We start from the raw sequence: 17425 nt of genomic DNA on the forward strand, positions 1-17425 counted from the left end.
TTCACTATGTGGAGGTAACATGCAAAGAGGATTTGATCAGCGGCCTCTGGCATCCTGTAGAGAGAAGGTCTTTATCGCTGCGTTAATACCTCCCACCATATTAAATCTATCCGAATGCACTGAGCGACCCACTAATGCGATACATCTGTTACTTGTTAGTGTGATGGGACACATATGTTTTTTATTATTCTAATGAGTGATTAAGTGGTTAAGGATAACCCTCTTAACTGATTACAAATATAGAAATTGAAAAAATATAAGTTATAATAACACGACAAAAAGAGATTGATGTTGACAAGAGAGAGTGATATTAAACATATGGTACTAAGATTTTTTTTTTCTCCACAAAAATGTAGAACAAGTTTTTTTCTGTTTTGAAAATATAATCCTGTACTTCATTTGAGCTGCAGGGGTCAGCAGTGACCACATAACAAACCCGTTTTAAATCTACGAGGAAGAAAACGTCAACAGGAAGTAGGAGGGTTGCTGCTGATGCTGTTGAAGGTTAGTTGTACTGGCTCTTTACGCTCCCAGTAGTCAGTTTTTAGCGCTTTTGGGGCTTTTATATAAATGGAAACTTTTATTATTAATTCTCTCATTTGGGAATTAATAATAAAGGTTTTTTTTAATTATTGTGCCATGTATATGATTCCGAAAACATTCGAACCATTTTCTGTCTCATCACAATGAGTTTGAAAATAATTCATGCACAAAATACTAAAGCTTACTTATTGTTATTGTGTACACTACACCGCTCCTGATACAGCATGTAAGCCCGGTTTTTGAAAGAGTGGTTCAGAAATATTATTTAAAATACTAAATAGCTTTCGAAAAAAATCCTTCCCCCCTTATGTTTTTGTCTATCTTCCAATTTTTTGACAACTAAAGTGGTCAAAAGAAGAAGAAGAAAACCTGCTCCTTACTGTTCACGATTTTTAATTTCTCAAAGCAGAGAAATTTGGTCCAAAGTTTTAGGACCAAACCTGTTTTTGCTTCAAAGTTTTGTCATGAGATGTTTTAATGAGAATTCTATTCAAAGATGTATTAACAGTTTTATGTATGTTTTATTCGATTCAATTATCACACGGATAGTACACATTAATGTTGTCAAACAGACAACACATCAGTTTATACACCTTTTCTCAAAAACCAGCCATTACAATGTTTAGTACAATTATGCACGCATCGTAAGTGCTGAAAGCTTTAAATGTGGAACGACAAATGTGTACGAGATACGAATATGTGTTAGATTTTTATTCTTTTCCTGCCTGTTTCCCACTTCACTGTACGCACGCTACAAGTGTGCCAGATATTAAATAAACATACAAAGTGAAGTAATGTTGTACAATACATCAGGCCTGAATGTAAGAGACTTGTCAAGCCTGTTAAGTTACATCTTTAGGTTATGATTTAGTACCTTTACCACACACATAAACCAGGTTTATTATTTTTATCCTAGCACTTTCTTGATAGTTCAGTATTTTTTCTGTTGTCTGTAGAGATGACTGCAGATGTTAGATACGTAGCCCCTACACGCTCTGCGTTTGTGTGTGTGGTTTTAGGTGGGTATTAAGAGCATTAATTGTACCCTTGCACTGATAACTACACGACAGAAATCCAAGTATGTCTAAATAATAGGGACTCATAGCCTGAAATCAAATACCCACAGATCCATAAATCTGTATTCTCGGCAGAAACCCATAACAGAAACTGGTGAGTAATCCTCTCAGTTTGGCCGGTAATCTGACAGATTCTACCACCACCACTGTGAATTATGATTATAAAGATATAATCTCCAAAATAATACATTGTTATCAAAGAACAAGCTTTTTTAAAAAAAAAACAACTAAAGCTCCATTTACAGTGGACGATGGTCATATGTAGCGGTTTAGAAATCGTAATCAGATACTGCGTTCCAAACAGGTCTTATCTAATGTGTTATCTAAAATGTTAAGAACATCCTGTATTTGTGCTCTTTCAGATTAGTTCACAACAAGTGAAAACAGTGTAAAGAGGATTTTGATCATTAGTTTAAGCAACAACAAAAAGGAAATGTCCCAAATTCCCCAGTTCTGACTTTGTAAATACTACAATTTTTTTCTGTAAATCTGAATAAATGTAGATAAATTAGATTACAGAATATCATTCACCTTATATTGCAATTTTTAGTGTTTCCTTACGAAAATAACAGATTAATTTATTAAGAAAATGACTGCTTGTGACATCATTGCCTTTCTTTCCTGTGCAGGCCTCCAGGATGGCAGGCAGACGAGCGGTGAAGGCTGTGCTCATTGACCTGAGTGGAACTCTGCATATAGAAGACACAGCAGTGCCCGGGGCGCAGGATGCCCTTAACAGGTAGATGGCAGGAGGGAAAAAATCAGACATAAAATGGCGCATTGAGAGTCAGGATGTTACTCTATGAATGAAAAGAAAGACTGAAAATTATTTTTTTATATTACTTGAACACTACTCAAAAACCTTTTTCTGTCTTGTGCTTGCTGCATATCTTTATCTTGGATCAGTTCTTTTCCTACGATAGAGTGCTGTGAATTGTAAACATGGTTTGAATTACTAGATGTTTTCTTTTGTGTTTTTGTGCATTATCAGGTTACGGCAGGCGTCTGTAGCTGTCAAGTTTGTGACCAACACAACCAAGGAGAGTAAGAGGATCTTATTTGAAAGGCTGCAACGCCTCAGTTTTAACCTCCAGGTGAAATAACCACACCCTTTCTTATAGCAGAAACTTTTACTGCAGTACCAAAAGAAATCAAAATTACCTTTAGAAGGGGAACCGCTGTGATCTTGTTTTGTAATGTCTGTTTTTACCCAAAAGTAAAGTGATGAAAAAAATGTTAGTGCAGAGGTCAAAATTAGGCGAAGAAAAGCAAAACTGGTGATTTACTTAATAAATCAACAAACTGAAAGGACTGTAATGCCATTTTGACCTCGAGAGTGCTGCCTTATGTGATCTTGAAAAATGACCTTTACTGTACAGGAAAATGAGATCTTCACTTCTCTGAGTGCAGCAAGGAGTTTGTTAGAGCAGAAACAACACAGACCCCTGCTGCTGGTGGAAGACAGCGCCCTGGAAGATTTCACTGGTACGAAGTTGAGAGTGCGTGGTGGTGTGTGTGTGTGAGTGACAGAGAGGTAGACCTTATTTATGTTGTTTTACTTATCATTTGTTTCAGTAACCAAATAGGATAAACTATTTATGTTTAAGACATTATAGCTTTATAAAAAATTCTAATTGTCTACGAGCATTTTGTTAAAAATGAAGCACAAAGAATTCATAAATCTCTTTATCTCTTCTTTTTATTTATTTATTTATTTGATCTTTTTATCTCTTTAGCAGTTACTATAAAATTATATAGATGAATAATAATTTATTGAAAAACCTCCAGTTTTATTTATTTTTTCTTCCTTTTGCAGGGATTGAGACATCAGAGCCGAATGCTGTCGTCATTGGACTTGCTCCTGATCACTTCAACTACTCCACACTCAACAAGGCTTTCAGGTGTTAAATTGGTCATAAGTTTAGCAGCTGACATATATATCAGACAAAATCTTCAGTGTGTCTGATATTTTTACTCAAAAATATCAGATACTTTGTATTATTTATTTATTTTTTTGATATACAGTAGTAGCAAAGCAAGCATTTTATTTGGGCATATTTGTGCAGTTATGTCTTATTTCTTGAAAAATGAGACCATATAATAAACTTGGTGTTTGTGATTTTGCTTTCTAAACCGTCATTGTTTTAAATGTGTATTTCTTTCAAGAATGATTCTGGATGGAGCTCCTCTCATCGCCATCCATAAGGCTCGCTACTACAAACGTAAGGATGGTTTGGCCCTCGGACCCGGGCCTTTCGTGACGGGACTGGAGTATGCCACCGACTGTAAAGCTACTGTAGTTGGAAAGCCTGAAAAGACATTTTTTACACAGGTGTGGAATTTATTTTGATTTTATTTTTCCTCATGTAATAAGATGATTGTTGATTTTATAACAGACACGTTAGATACTTACTTGACATTATAGCATCTATACAATCTTTTTGTGTTTAGTATTTGATTTTTTTAATGCTTTTTGGTACTAACAACCATTGAAGACTCTTCTCATTTCTTCAAATAGGCTCTGTCTGATTTAGGATGTAGCCCCAGTGAAGCTGTCATGATAGGCGATGTAAGTATATTATCATTTTTGACAGAAAGTGAGTTTTTGGCATTCTCTTGTATACAGTATAACCATTATTTGTAATGTTATTGTTGCTGTTGACAGTTTTAGTGCCTCTTACAAGATATACTAATTTTAAAAAATCTTTTTTTTCTTCCTAGTGGTAACATTAAAATAAAATGGTGATCTTTACACTGAGTGGCCCTGTGATATATATTTCTTCACCAGCCTGTGACTGATTAACACCCTCACAATTTACTAAAAGTAGGTCTGCTTTTTTTGTTTGTTTGTTTTCTCCAAAGGACGCCAGAGATGATGTAGGCGGGGCTCAAAATTCAGGAATGTTGGGTATTCTTGTCAGAACTGGTGAGATGAGAAACAGTCAGCTTTTCATTTCATCTTCAGCTGATCCCTCCAGCTTTCTCTTCCACTGTGGTGTCTTTATTAGAAGCTACATTTCTAGCAACTTCATCTGTCATAATTTTTTTTCTTGTTGCTAACCATCTTCTCTCCTGTTATGTTTTAGGTAAATACAGAGAAGGCGATGAGAATAAAATAAGCCCAGCTCCCCACCTGACATGTGACAGTTTTCCAGATGCTGTTGAACACATCCTGCAGAATCTGCTTTGAGCGCCAAGTAAAAATAAACTTCCAGTTTCATTTGCACAAGTAACACTGCTAGTGTTTCAACAGTGGAGAGACTTAAGATTTGAAATTATTCTACGCAGAACATCCTGATAAATCGAAAACAGTCATGCTATAGTAGTTTGACTCAAAGTACCAGTCACCATAACAAAAGTTTTGTTGTATTAGGTTGTATATTTTTCTTCAGATAATAAAAAAAGAAAACAAATTTTTTTTTTTTTTTAAATTGTGCTGTTCTAGTGTCAGACAGATTGGTACTCTCTCTCCCAGGCTGTGTATCTGTCTATCAGGTTTCGTGCTGAGTGTTTGGTGTGTTCAATCACATTCAGGAAATCAGCCGTTGTTACAGTTTCCAGTTGGATGGCGGGCATGTCTGTGTCGTCTGTAAAAGAGAATCAAAGTAAGACAGAGAAGATGGCTGTTGTAGGGGTCAATCTTGACATTCAGAATCAGAGAAACTTTATTAATCCCAGAGGGAAATTGAGTTGTCATAGCAGCAAATATACAACAAACAACAAGCACTCATATAAAATGAGCGTAGAAACAGAGATACTGGTAGATAAATATTGAGATATAAGTATAAAAGGACAAGTATGTTTGCAAATATGTGTCGTGGTGTACCAAAGTGACAGGGTGCACTGAGGTGTGATTAATTCTGTTCCACATTTGTGGACCTGACCCAAGTGGATGAATTAAAGAGCCTGATTGCAGCGGGAAGGAACGACCTCCTGTAACTTTCCCTCAGACAGCGAGGTTGAAGGAACCTGTTGCTGAAACTGCTCTTCAGATTGTCCAGTGTGTTATGGAGGGGGTGGGAGTCATTGTCCATGATTGCCAGCAGTCTTGCCAGCATTCTGACACTGATCACCTCCTCCAGGGTGGCAAGCTTCATGCCAGCAGCAGACTCGGCCTTCCTGATGAATTTCTTCAGTCTGTTTGCATCCTTTTCTTTGATGCCTGCACCCCAGCATGCTACAGCAAAAAAGATGGTGCTCGCGACAAAAGACTGATAAAACATATAGAGCAGCCTGTTGCATACGTTGAAGGATCTGAGGCTTCGTAGAAAGTAAAGCCAGCTCAGACCCCTTTTGTAGGAAGCATCCTTGCTGGCAGACCACTCCAGCTTGTGATCCAGTTGAACTCCCAGATACTTATAGGATGTGACTATTTCGACATCAGTCCCACCAATGCAGACAGGGGAGGGTTGGGATCTGTTTCTACCACCAGCTCATTTGTTATAGCTACATTCAGCTGCAGGTTGTGTGTGTGTGTGTGTGTGTTGTCCTACCATCCTGATGTGACTCCAGAGCATCAAAGATTTTTCCAACTGGTCTCATGGCAGCTTCCTTACATGCCATCTTATATCTGAACCAGAGTAGCCCTCCAACTCCTGGAAATAAAACACAGAAGCACGTGAATGAACACATTTCCTTCTAGATAACATATGTAATTTCATGAAATCAAATGGTAATTAAAAAATGTGAAGCATAATGATTAAACGCCTTTGCCAATGCTTCGTACTCCAGTACAGTGCATAGCTCAACGCCTCCTGTGCAGCTAAGAGGAGGCAGCCAGTGAGACATCATGGCTTGGCGAGCTGGTGAAGAGGTAAGACTCATCCATCTGAACCAGTAACTCGATCTTTATCCTGCGACTCCCCTTGTGCTCGCCTCTGAAAGCAGTGAACAGAGTTTTTGTGGACAGCAGCAGTGGCACATCACCATTTTACTGCACTTAGTGGTTAAGGTCACCCCATGCTGCTCTCTGGCCCATCACTGACTCAAGCTCATCCAGGAAGATGGTAGATGGAGCGTGGTACCTGGCCAGCTCAAATAGAACCTGCAGACACATGTATTAAATAATTTACACTACATACACGGTCAACATATTTGTACAAAAGTCATGTTACTGAAATAAAATGAGTCATTCTTATCAGATTTTATGTACTCAAAACAAATATGACAGTCAAAATGCAAAATTGGCTCTAGTTTATTTGTAATCTGCAATATTTATTGTTTACATCACGGAATGTATGCCATGTAACCACTATGAAAGCTGTGTTGTACATGTAGCATAGCATATATGCGGGGCCCAAGGCTTGTCCTGATCACCAATCTTGCATCCGAAGTAAAGACGATATGCCTTCTTCATTTGAGAAGTGATACTTTCTTCTGGTTGGCAAATGTCATTTCCCCACAAATATAGCAAAAACTGTCCACAGTATTAACACACTTTTGAGGCATTAATGTTCTGTATTGTAACTAAATTGATAGAATGACAGTTTTATGTAACAGTAGCTCAAACTGTATCCCATGAAGTCTGAAATATTTCTCAAATTTTCCAAGAAGGCTTTGTATAGTACACTGCTGATGTCAGCTTACTTCAGCAGCTGCCTGGCAGTAGTACTGCATTGTTTCAGGAAATAATGGAATAAACTCTGGATGATGTGTACATGATGGTATTATCCAATGTGATGCAATATTACATCGTTCTATGCTTATTTAGGATGTTGTTACAGTTCTGCTGGAAAAATGTACAGAGTGAAACATAGAAAAAAAACTATGTGAAATATCTTCCAAACGAGAGCAAATACAATATTTTCATGCTCATATTTGTGTTCAGCACACCAAGACACTACAGATTAGGACCTTTTTAGGTCAGTAACAATTTCAGTGTTGACCAGTGTAATCAGACCTAAAAAAAAATGAAACACAAAGTATAGTATACAAACATGTTTTTGTAAAATTCTTCCTATAGCTGACAACCTACCCTGACCAGTTTCTCAGAGTCTCCCCTCCACTTGCTGACAATGCTGGAAGCTGAGATGTTGAAGAAGGTTGTTTTACACTCTGTAGCTACGGCCTTGGCCAGCAACGTCTTACCTGTACCTGCGAGTTGGGGATACTGAGGAGGAGAAACTGAGTCAAAGAATGAGGGGTAAACATGAACAAAACAGTATAGATCAACTTGAGTAAATCACATCCTAGCTCAGTATGAGAACACATTGTATTTCCATTTTCAGCACACCAATAGTAAACTGAGCTCTGTGCAAAGAAACCTGATAAGTCTGATTTATAGCTGATCAGTGCTGCAAATACCACACACAACAAATTAGTTTAAATTTTAGGTGGCAAACACAGGCTGGCTGAAATGACCAAACTGACCTATAGCTCAGAGAATGAATAATAATGGAAGCAAAAGTTTAGGATTGTGGGAAGGCAGAGAGACGATGTTCAATAAAACAGGCCAGCAGAATATATACAAGGAGATGGACACATCAGTCCTCATCTTCGTCTATAAATGTCAAGAGGATGCAGACAACCTGATTTGTTGTCATCATATCCATGAGAAAGGTCTGGGCAATGATGACAAAAGTGTGTGCATCTATTTCTGTTTGTGTGCGGGTTTTTATCTATTTGCAGAAGCACAAATTGTGTGATTGTGGCTGTGTATAATAAATTCTACATGGCATGCCACATGTGTCTTTCTATCCATCTCTGTATCTGTGTTACCATAATATCCCAGGTATAGATTTAATGTCACTCTAATAGACTGGCCTGACCCCACTGCCCAACCTCTCTTTAAGCCCTTTAAAAGAGATGTATTCAGAATCGAAGATGGGCGACCGGAGCTGAAATACCAGCATGCTCGGGTAGCGGCCGCACCTTAATGGGATAAACGACGGCCTCTTTGACTAATCGCTTGGCATCCTCCAGACCGATGATGTCCTCCCATCGCACATTGGGGCTGTGCAAATAGATGTCCTTTGGAAAAACATACACACAGACACAACAGAGAATGAGTGATGCAAGTGGAAGACATAAGCCAGAAATTGGCCCCCGCACACATCCCGGTTGCGTAAATAGGTGTCTTTTAGAATGAAACATCGGATAAGGGAAATGGATACAGCCTGGGCCTTCATTAATACAAAAGATCAATTCATTCAAAACAAAGCCCTCTGTTGCTCAGTAGTGGACACATTTAGCAAGAGTCATATAAAGGATTTTCACATTTTTACATTATATTCCAAAGAACAAATTAAGATACAATCAGCTTCTCCCCAGGCTTGTTTATTAATGTGTGTGTGTGTGTGTGTGTGTGTACATCAACCAGTGGAGGGTGTCTCTAGGTAACTAGTGGATGCCGCCACTTAAATGTGGCTATGAGTGCATGCAGAACTTAGCTTATTAGGTCAACGGCTAACTACCACACTTGTGAAAGCAACAGTATAGAAATCCCATTACATGTGTAAAATAAAACTACTGAATAGAGGCTGTCAGGTGTTGCTTGCAACACTCGCAATGTGATGAAGCACAGAAACAGGAGTGACTGACTTAGTACACAAAATAGTACATTTCCGAGTACTCTGCTTCCTCAGTCTCAAAGTAAAGTTTAGAGGAAAGGCAATGTGCACAAAGACAAAAACGCTGCATAGAAGGAAAAAAGAAGGTGAGAAAAGAGTCGAAAGACATGCGTGCCAATGAAAATAAGGTGAGAGAATGAAAACAAAAGGAGGAAAGAATAGAATAAATGACACAGAGTTACCCAAAGGAACAATGAGAGCCTTCTACACTGCAATAAGCATTTAATTTCATTGCATACACACTGCTAATGCAGTTTTTTGGGAGAATAGGACCAAACAAAGGAAGATGCAGTTAAAACATAATAGAGAGACAATGAAGAGGACGTTACTATGAATTATTATGAATAAACTGAAAATAATCTGAAGAAGAAGAAGTCAAACAGGCCTAGACAGTGCTTGCAATCACTGGTTGCTAGGAGGAAATTATTATTCTCCGTCTGGTTGCAAGTGGTTGCTGGCAGTCACTGTGAATCCGATTCCTAAACCAGCAGCGGAAAATCTGATAGACTAGCATTCCCATCCTGTTTCCCAATAATAATAATTCCCTACTGCAACTTCATCTGTCATATTTTTTTTTCTTGTTGCTAACCATCTTCTCTCCTGTTATGTTTTAGGTAAATACAGAGAAGGCGATGAGAATAAAATAAGCCCAGCTCCCCACCTGATATGTGACAGTTTCCCAGATGCTGTTGAACACATCCTGCAGAATCTGCTTTGAGCGTCAAGTAAAAATAACCTTCCGGTTTCATTTGCACAAGTAACACTACTAGTGTTTCAACAGTGGAGAGACTTAAGATTTGAAATTATTCTACGCAGAACATCCTGATAAATCGAAAATAGTCATGCTATAATAGTTTGACTCAAAGTACCAGTCACCAAAGTTTTATGGTTTTAGGTTGTATACTTTTTGTTTTCAAATAATAAAAAAGAAAACAAATGATCAATGAACAAATATTTTCTCCATGTCAAAAAGAGTTTTTCAAAGCTCCACAGTTATTAAAATGTACACTGTTCCAACCTGCAGTAGCTTGTCACAAATATCCAAAGTATAGGAAACATTTTACGCTAATATATAGTCATTAGTGTAAATTATTAGTATAGTGCAGGATATAAATTTGTAATAGTAAAAACAAGTTATCATCACTTTTAGTGGCGTTAGTATGAAAGTCTTTACATTCATGTTATGTGTACTAGTGTCAGACAGATTGGTACTCTCTCTCCCAGGCTGTGTATCTGTCTATCAGGTTTCGCGCTGAGGGTTTGGTGTGTTCAATCACATTCAGGAAATCAGCTGTTGTTACAGTTTCCAGTTGGATGGCGGGCATGTCTGTGTCATCTGTAAAAGAGAATCAAAGTAAGACAGAGAAGATGGCTGTTGTAGGGGTCAATCTTGACATTGTGTGTGTGTGTTGTCCTACCATCCTGATGTGACTCCAGAGCATCAAAGATCTTTCGAACTGGTCTCATGGCAGCTTCCTTACATGCCAATCTTATATCTGAGCCAGAGTAGCCCTCCATCTCCTGGAAATAAAAAACACACAAATGTACAGATGCACATGAGTGAACACATTTCCTTCCAGATAACATATATGATTTATGAAATTATATTAATTACAGAAAAATTGTTAAGCATAACGATTAAACACTTGACAAACTCCATACACACTTTTGCCAGTGCTTCGTAGTCTAGCACAGTGCGTAGCTCCACCCCTCCTGTGCAGCTGAGAGGAGGCAGCCAATGAGAAATCATGGCTTGGCGAGCTGGTGAAGAGGGAAGACTCACTAGAATCCGCTTCTCTAACCTCCTCAGCATTGCGTGGTCCAGTTCCCTGAGAGAAGATTTATTAGAAACAAACAAAGGCAGATTTAACTGTCAGAATTTTATAGCTGTCTTAGTAGTCATCTTTTTTTATTTATACAGCTGTGACTTTGACATCATAACATCATAATCTTGTGTTTGTCAAGAAAATGAAGGGTCTCTTTTCAAATGCATTCAATGCAAGAAAAATGAATGAATGTTAAAATCAGGCTGAGATGATGCTGGCAATAAATGTATGAGGAGGGTTGAAACAGCAAAAATAGTGAGTTGCATTTTTCTGTCTTCCTATTCATTTGTAAATGCAACAGAAGGCCAGTAAGTCCAAATGTGCATGTGATTAATCTACCAAGGTAGGTTGGAGGCAGCAAGTACAAAAACAAGATCATCTGATCTGGCTAGTCCATCCATCTGAACCAGTAACTCGGTCTTCATCCTGCGACTCCCCTCGTGCTCGCCCCTGAAAGCAGTAAACAGAGGTTTTGTGGACAGCAGCAGTGGCATATCTATATTTTACGGCACTTAGTGGTTGAGCTCACCCCATGCTGCTTCCTCTCTGGCCCATCACTGACTCAAGCTCATCCAGGAAGATGGTAGATGGAGCGTGGTATCTGGCCAGCTCAAATAGAACCTGCAGACACATGTATTAAATCATTTACACTAATTAGCCCCCCCCCCCCCCTCAGAGAATAGTATTCAAAAATGTTTTGAATGACAACCTACCCTGACCAGTTTCTCAGAGTCTCCCCTCCACTTGCTGACAATGCTGGAAGCTGAGATGTTGAAGAAGGTTGTTTTACACTCTGTAGCTACGGCCTTGGCCAGCAACGTCTTACCTGTACCTGCATGTGTGAGGCAGTGTAAGGTACGTTTTCATAGTGAGCCCCTGACATTTTTTAATATCCTGCACTTGAGTCCTTACCTGGGGGACCATAGAGCAGTAAACCCTTCCATGGAGACAGGATGCCTGTAAAGAGTTGGGGATACTGAGGAGGAGAGACTGAGTCAAAGAATGAGGGGGAAACATGAACAAAACAGTATAGATACAACTTGAGTAAATCACATCCTAGCTCAGTATGAGAACACATTGTATTTCCATTTTCAGCACACCAATAGTAAACTGAGCTCTGTGCAAAGAAACTTGATAAGTCTGATGATGCAGTGTTTATCTATTTGCAGAAGCACAAATTGTGTGATTGTAGCTGTGTATAATAAATTCTACATGGCATGCCACATGTGTCTTTCTATCCATCTCTGTATCTGTGTTACAATAATATCCCAGGTATAGATTTAATGTTATTTTAATAGACTGGCCTGACCCCACTGCCCAACCTCTCTTTAAGCCCTTTAAAAGAGATGTATTCAGAATCGAAGATGGGCGACCGGAGCTGAAATACCAGCATGCTCGGGTAGCGGCCGCACCTTAATGGGATAAACGACGGCCTCCTTGACTAATCGCTTGGCATCCTCCAGACCGATGATGTCCTCCCATCGCACATTGGGGCTGTGCAAATAGATGTCCTTTGGAAAAACATACACACAGACACAACAGAGAATGAGTGATGCAAGTGGAAGACATAAGCCAGAAATTTGCCCCCCACACACGTCCTGGTTGTGTAAATAGGTGTCTTTTAGAATGAAACATCAGATATGGGAAGTGGATAGAGCCTGGGCCTTCATTAGTACAAAAGATCAATTCATTTAAAACAAAGCCCTCTGTTGCTCAGTAGTGGACACATTCAGCAAGAGTCATATGGAGGATTTTCATATTTTTACATCATATTCCAAGTAACAAATTAAGATAAAATCAGCTTCTCCCCAGGCTTGTTTATTAAGGTGTGTGTGTGTGTGTGTGTGTGTGTGTGTGTTTACCCTGCTGATGATCATAGCTAGTTCCCTCATCTCACCACTCATTCCAGAAAAGCCACTCAGTGGCTTCAGTAGGCGTTCCTGCAACATAGACTTTTTATTATTATCAGTAGACATTTTGTACTTTTTGTAGCCTTCAAATAGTTTTTATTTTGGACAATTCAGACTGTTACTAAAATATATTTTTACACGTTTCACAGTTGTTTGAAGCTTGTCTGAATATTATGACCTTTTTTATAACTCGGTTTAGCTCAAGGGCTCCAGCATAATTACCATATGGTCTGAATCAATCCCAGCTCCTCTGACAGCATCCTGGATTGCACCTTTGGCATCAGTCATCTGCCCCCAAGATACACAAGAGAACATAATAGGAACAAAAGTGACAGCGGTAATTTTGTTTTAAAAAGGGTGAGGACTTCTTTTTTATGTTTTTGCATTTGGCACGGTCAAATCAACCCCAGATCATAAAGGTGCTGGTTTATGTTGTAATGAATTGAACATAAACAATTTTGTTAGCATCCTGCTGCAGCATCATCGTAAAATGAAAACTGTCTCATAAATGTCATACTAGAAAAAAATGTGATTAACTTCAGTTGGGATGATGAGGTTTGCTTCTATTCTCAGAGTATTCACTTCTCCAGTACCTTCCTGTTTGTGGCACACTCTCCAGCTGGTCCATTTTTGATGGAGGATACGCTGAGACCAAAGTCCGATGACTGTGGAGCAAGATAGGTGCCATTCTCCTAGGAAATTAACATAAATGTCAGAATAATTGCTAGCTAGAGTACAGAGTTGTTTTGATTTGACTTCATTTTTCCACATTTGCTCGTACACTAGTGGCTGGCTTCTTTGCTCCAGTTCCTGTGTTTGTGTTCCGGGAAGGGTTGATTTCTGGGAGGGGTTTCACAGCTGAACGGGGACTCCTGGGAACAAATAAAAAACAAAACACATGTATTTTTTTTTTTTTTAACTGTCATGCATGGACTAGCAGCATGGCAGAGTCACTTATTGTTATATATTCAAGTGGGAATCACCAGACACACCCATAATACAATATTATCACAATACTTCACTCATAATTATTATTGTGATTTTTAACATTTTGTGACATGCTGAGTTTTGCAATAACATATTTGCAATTTATCACCCATTTCAACTACAAATTATCTCCTCAAAGTTCAACTTGTCAATATCTGTTTTATGCAATAAGTTTTTTGTTTTGCTGCCCTAAATATCGCCATAAGACAGTGTCTGTGTTGCTTTATCAATACAATATTGCCACAGAAAATACTGAGATTTGATGTTGTATCGATTTTTCCCCACCTCTACTGTGAGCATGTATGCACAGCATACTTGGCCCGTGACTGACTCACCTCTTAGTTGCACTACATGTTGGATATTTTCTTTCACCTGGACAGAAAAAAATATCAGAAAAAAACATGCTAAGACTATAAGTTAGTTTTTAATCATTTTACAGAACATGAGATATAATTTTCATTGCTTCTCAGTGTTTCAGCAGAGTTCTTGTACCTGCTTCTGCTATTCTTCTGATAAGTTTGGGATACTTCTGGAATTTGACGTAGTGGTAGCTCTCATACTCCATCAACACCATCTCCAGATCAATGTTATCGCTAACCTCGAACCTCCTCACACCTCCATTTGTCTCTTGGTCCAAGGCCACTGCTGCAGCTACATAGCTGGTGGACAGACACATTAAAGGAACAGATTTTTGATGTGCTTGTTTTAATGAATTGCACTTCACTTTTTCTATACAGACATACAAATATGACCTTTTGTTTGGTTTGTTACCACTTATCCAATAATAAACCAGCAATGCCATTTTGCATCATCCCATTCTGTTCTGAAGTAACAAAGAGTGAATTTATGTATTCTACCTGCTCTGATCAAAGAAACTCAGCCACTTGTTTTAAAAGTCCGTATCTAAACCTGATGCTAAAAATGTACTTAAAAGAAAAGTTCATCTTTTTGATCACCACTTGATGCATCCACACACACACAATTTTATACTGACCCTTGCCCCAGCAGGTGGTGATAGATGAGGATGAGGAGACTTTTCTTCCTCATCTCAGTCCTCTGCTCATCCTGTTGGACAGCAACAAGAACAGCAGCAACAAGAGGGCAAAAGGGGAATTTAAATGGGGCTGTTATATGAGAAATAACTACCAAATAATATTGTTCAATTTGTCACAGGTATCATGAAGAACAGATATGGTCTAATAAAGACCAATACAGTCCCCCCAAAAGCAACATATTTTAGAAGAATATTCAGATTTTTTTAACAGAAGGATATGAAGTGTCACAACTTATGGATAAACAAAACTTTAAAGTGAATCACTGAAATGCAAAGAAATTAGCCACTCCATATACAGGTTATAGCAAGATATAACATTTTACAGTATTATTTTAGGCCATGATGCTATGCATAATAGCAAAAGCATTACACAAGCGAGCCACAGCACTCAACAAATACTGGCTGGAACTCCATTCATTCATCCTTTTACTTCGCCTTATCCAATTCAGGGTCACCATTAGGCTGGAGTCTGTACCAGCTGTCATATAGCAAGAGGCATGGTACACCGTGGACATGCTGCCAACCTAACGCAGGGCTAACACATTCCTATCTTATGATCAAGTTAAGAGTCATTGATTAAACTAATGTCCATGTGTTTGAATTGTGGGAGGAAGCCAGAGTAGCTGAAGAGAACCCACACAGACATGAGGAGAACATCCAAACTCCACACAGAGACACTCCAGCTGGCCTGTGGATAGACCTCTTTGGGAGGCAAAACTCTTTACCACTGTGCTACCCACGGGTTTAAACTTATGCCTAATTTCAGTAAATATGGAAGTCTCAAAAACTGTACTTCTTTAAGCTTGTGAAAAATCCCACTATTGGCTAAATGCCTTGCACCCTCCACCTATTGTTTTTAGAACTTAAGAAACCTCTCGGGTGAAAGATGAAAAACATCATCAAACTCAAAGAAGTCCAACTGCTTTTTTTTTTTTTTCTTTTTTTTTTACAAGTTCTTAAAGACTGCCATGACCTGGATGACTAAGAACCTGCACAGACAATAAAGATGGAAATGACACTCCCTAAAGTATTTATTTATGTCTGTGGTCTAACTAAAAGTAGCCACTAATTATCAACTAACGAGTTAGCCTGTGCTCGTTAATGCTTCAGTTCTCTTCTCTTCCCTGGTTCAAACATGTGGAGGAGGAATATTTTATATTGGGCTGGAAATACAGGGAAAACACAGTTGCCAGCAGAGGGGGCCAGCCAACCACAAACAACAACCAGTTGACGCTGTCTCTAAGCAACCAGTGGACGCAGCCGCTTTATTGTCGCAGAGTGCATGCAGAACTTAACGATTAGCTCGACGGCTAACTACCACGCTCGTGAAAGCGACAATATAGAAATCCCATCACATGTGTAAAATAAATCGACCAACACCTGGATACATATGCCTTTAGCTTAACACTGCTTACAGTACCAGACAGTTCAGTGCCCATCTGTTCACTGCCACTGCTAGTTAGATAGCCACAAGCTGATATCTGAAAACAGTTGTGCTTCAAATTTGCGTAAAACAACAAGAAACAAAAGCCCGTGTTCACTCACCGCCTCTCGGGCCTGGTGGGCGACTTTCATTGACTGATAATTGAACTCCATTACTGTTGTAAAAATTTCGTAAAGTCGGTATTATTCGTTAGGTGATGGTGAAGTTGGTCCACCGCGTAGTTCTGTCGGGTCTTACGTTCCCCTCGGGGCTACCGTACTTAAGAGTATGCCTCTTCTGTGAAGCAGCAACGGTGGTAAAGAAAAGCATCACCTATGCTTACTTTGAGAATTTAGAAAAATCTCAATGACAAAATATTTCATTGACTTAAAGTTTTGCAAAAATGAGATGTTAAATTTAATAGCTTTAAAAGCTAGAATGCTAAAGGGTTTTTTTTGTTTTATTTTATTATTGTTAGGTTTCATTAAACCGCAATATCTTAACTGCCTATATTGCACTTTTGTACTCAACCACAAATGTTTTCCAAGTTTGACATGTAGCCTACTACATTTTACTCTGATGTTATTATCTTTTGAAAGCCTCGTGTAGAGCTCACATCTGATTTCTTTTCAGGTTGAAACTGATCAGTTGATGTATGTCATCCTGATTATCTCCACTAGAGAGCAGAAGAGATCTATATAACAAGCAAGTCACAGCGGTACTATCAAAGGACACCATTTTAAGCTACTTAAATTTATCAGAATGTGTGTGAGTGTTTTGTAAATGTGAATATGGGTGATGAATAGATCCGTTTTGGCTGTCTGTTTTTTGAGGGCATGTTTGTGTCCATCCTTAGTAACTATTGTGCTCTAACTCTTTGTGTGCATGTGTGTCTCCAGGTGCAGACATACACACAGAGACATCTATTTGCACAACTCCAGCTACCAGTGGGAGGACATAAACACCCTCGAATAAGCCAAACAATTAGTCAAAGAGAGTGTTGTCTATCTCATTAGGTGCAGCTCCTGCTCAATCATG

At 38.8% G+C, this 17425-nt stretch overlaps 2 protein-coding genes across 5 annotated transcripts; one reads left to right on the forward strand and one right to left on the reverse strand.

Annotated features, from left to right (window-relative positions):
* Positions 1-381: 381 nt before the first annotated feature.
* Positions 382-10189, forward strand: hdhd2 (haloacid dehalogenase-like hydrolase domain containing 2). 2 transcript variants are annotated; one of them, XM_085165734.1, is made up of 9 exons: positions 382-504; positions 2249-2358; positions 2611-2713; positions 2999-3104; positions 3436-3520; positions 3786-3951; positions 4138-4188; positions 4482-4545; positions 9802-10189. In XM_085165734.1, exons 1-9 carry the CDS (start codon positions 493-495, stop codon positions 9903-9905), a joined length of 801 nt encoding a protein of 266 aa, XP_085021860.1. In that variant the 5' UTR covers positions 382-492; the 3' UTR covers positions 9906-10189. The 2 variants fall into 2 exon arrangements, with proteins under 2 accessions (XP_085021860.1, XP_085021859.1); XM_085165733.1 differs by lacking the exon at positions 9802-10189 and adding an exon at positions 4706-5032.
* On the reverse strand, positions 5044-16673 carry katnal2 (katanin p60 subunit A-like 2). Of its 3 annotated transcripts, XR_014874990.1 has the most exons (20): positions 16510-16673; positions 14905-14975; positions 14403-14569; positions 14246-14282; positions 13705-13795; positions 13517-13615; positions 13146-13211; positions 12876-12953; positions 12426-12524; positions 11926-11989; positions 11727-11845; positions 11543-11634; positions 11353-11463; positions 10854-11016; positions 10606-10708; positions 10362-10523; positions 8490-8588; positions 7594-7728; positions 6113-6663; positions 5044-5206 (listed from the first exon to the last, which is right to left on the reverse strand). XR_014874990.1 is itself a non-coding variant. In XM_085165732.1 (17 exons), the coding sequence occupies exons 1-16, from the start codon at positions 16558-16560 to the stop codon at positions 10384-10386; spliced, it is 1551 nt and encodes a 516-aa protein (XP_085021858.1). In that variant the 5' UTR covers positions 16561-16673; the 3' UTR covers positions 7940-8588; positions 10362-10383. The 3 variants fall into 3 exon arrangements, 2 of the variants coding, with proteins under 2 accessions (XP_085021858.1, XP_085021857.1); XM_085165732.1 differs by lacking the exons at positions 5044-5206; positions 6113-6663; positions 7594-7728 and having other exon boundaries at positions 7940-8588; XM_085165731.1 differs by lacking the exons at positions 5044-5206; positions 6113-6663; positions 7594-7728; positions 8490-8588 and having other exon boundaries at positions 9390-10523; positions 16510-16672.
* Between the last annotated feature and the right edge of the window lie 752 nt (positions 16674-17425).

The sequence above is a fragment of the Neolamprologus multifasciatus genome, chromosome 7 (assembly GCF_963576455.1).
Source record: "Neolamprologus multifasciatus chromosome 7, fNeoMul1.2, whole genome shotgun sequence".
NCBI classification, from domain to species: Eukaryota; Metazoa; Chordata; class Actinopteri; order Cichliformes; family Cichlidae; genus Neolamprologus; species Neolamprologus multifasciatus.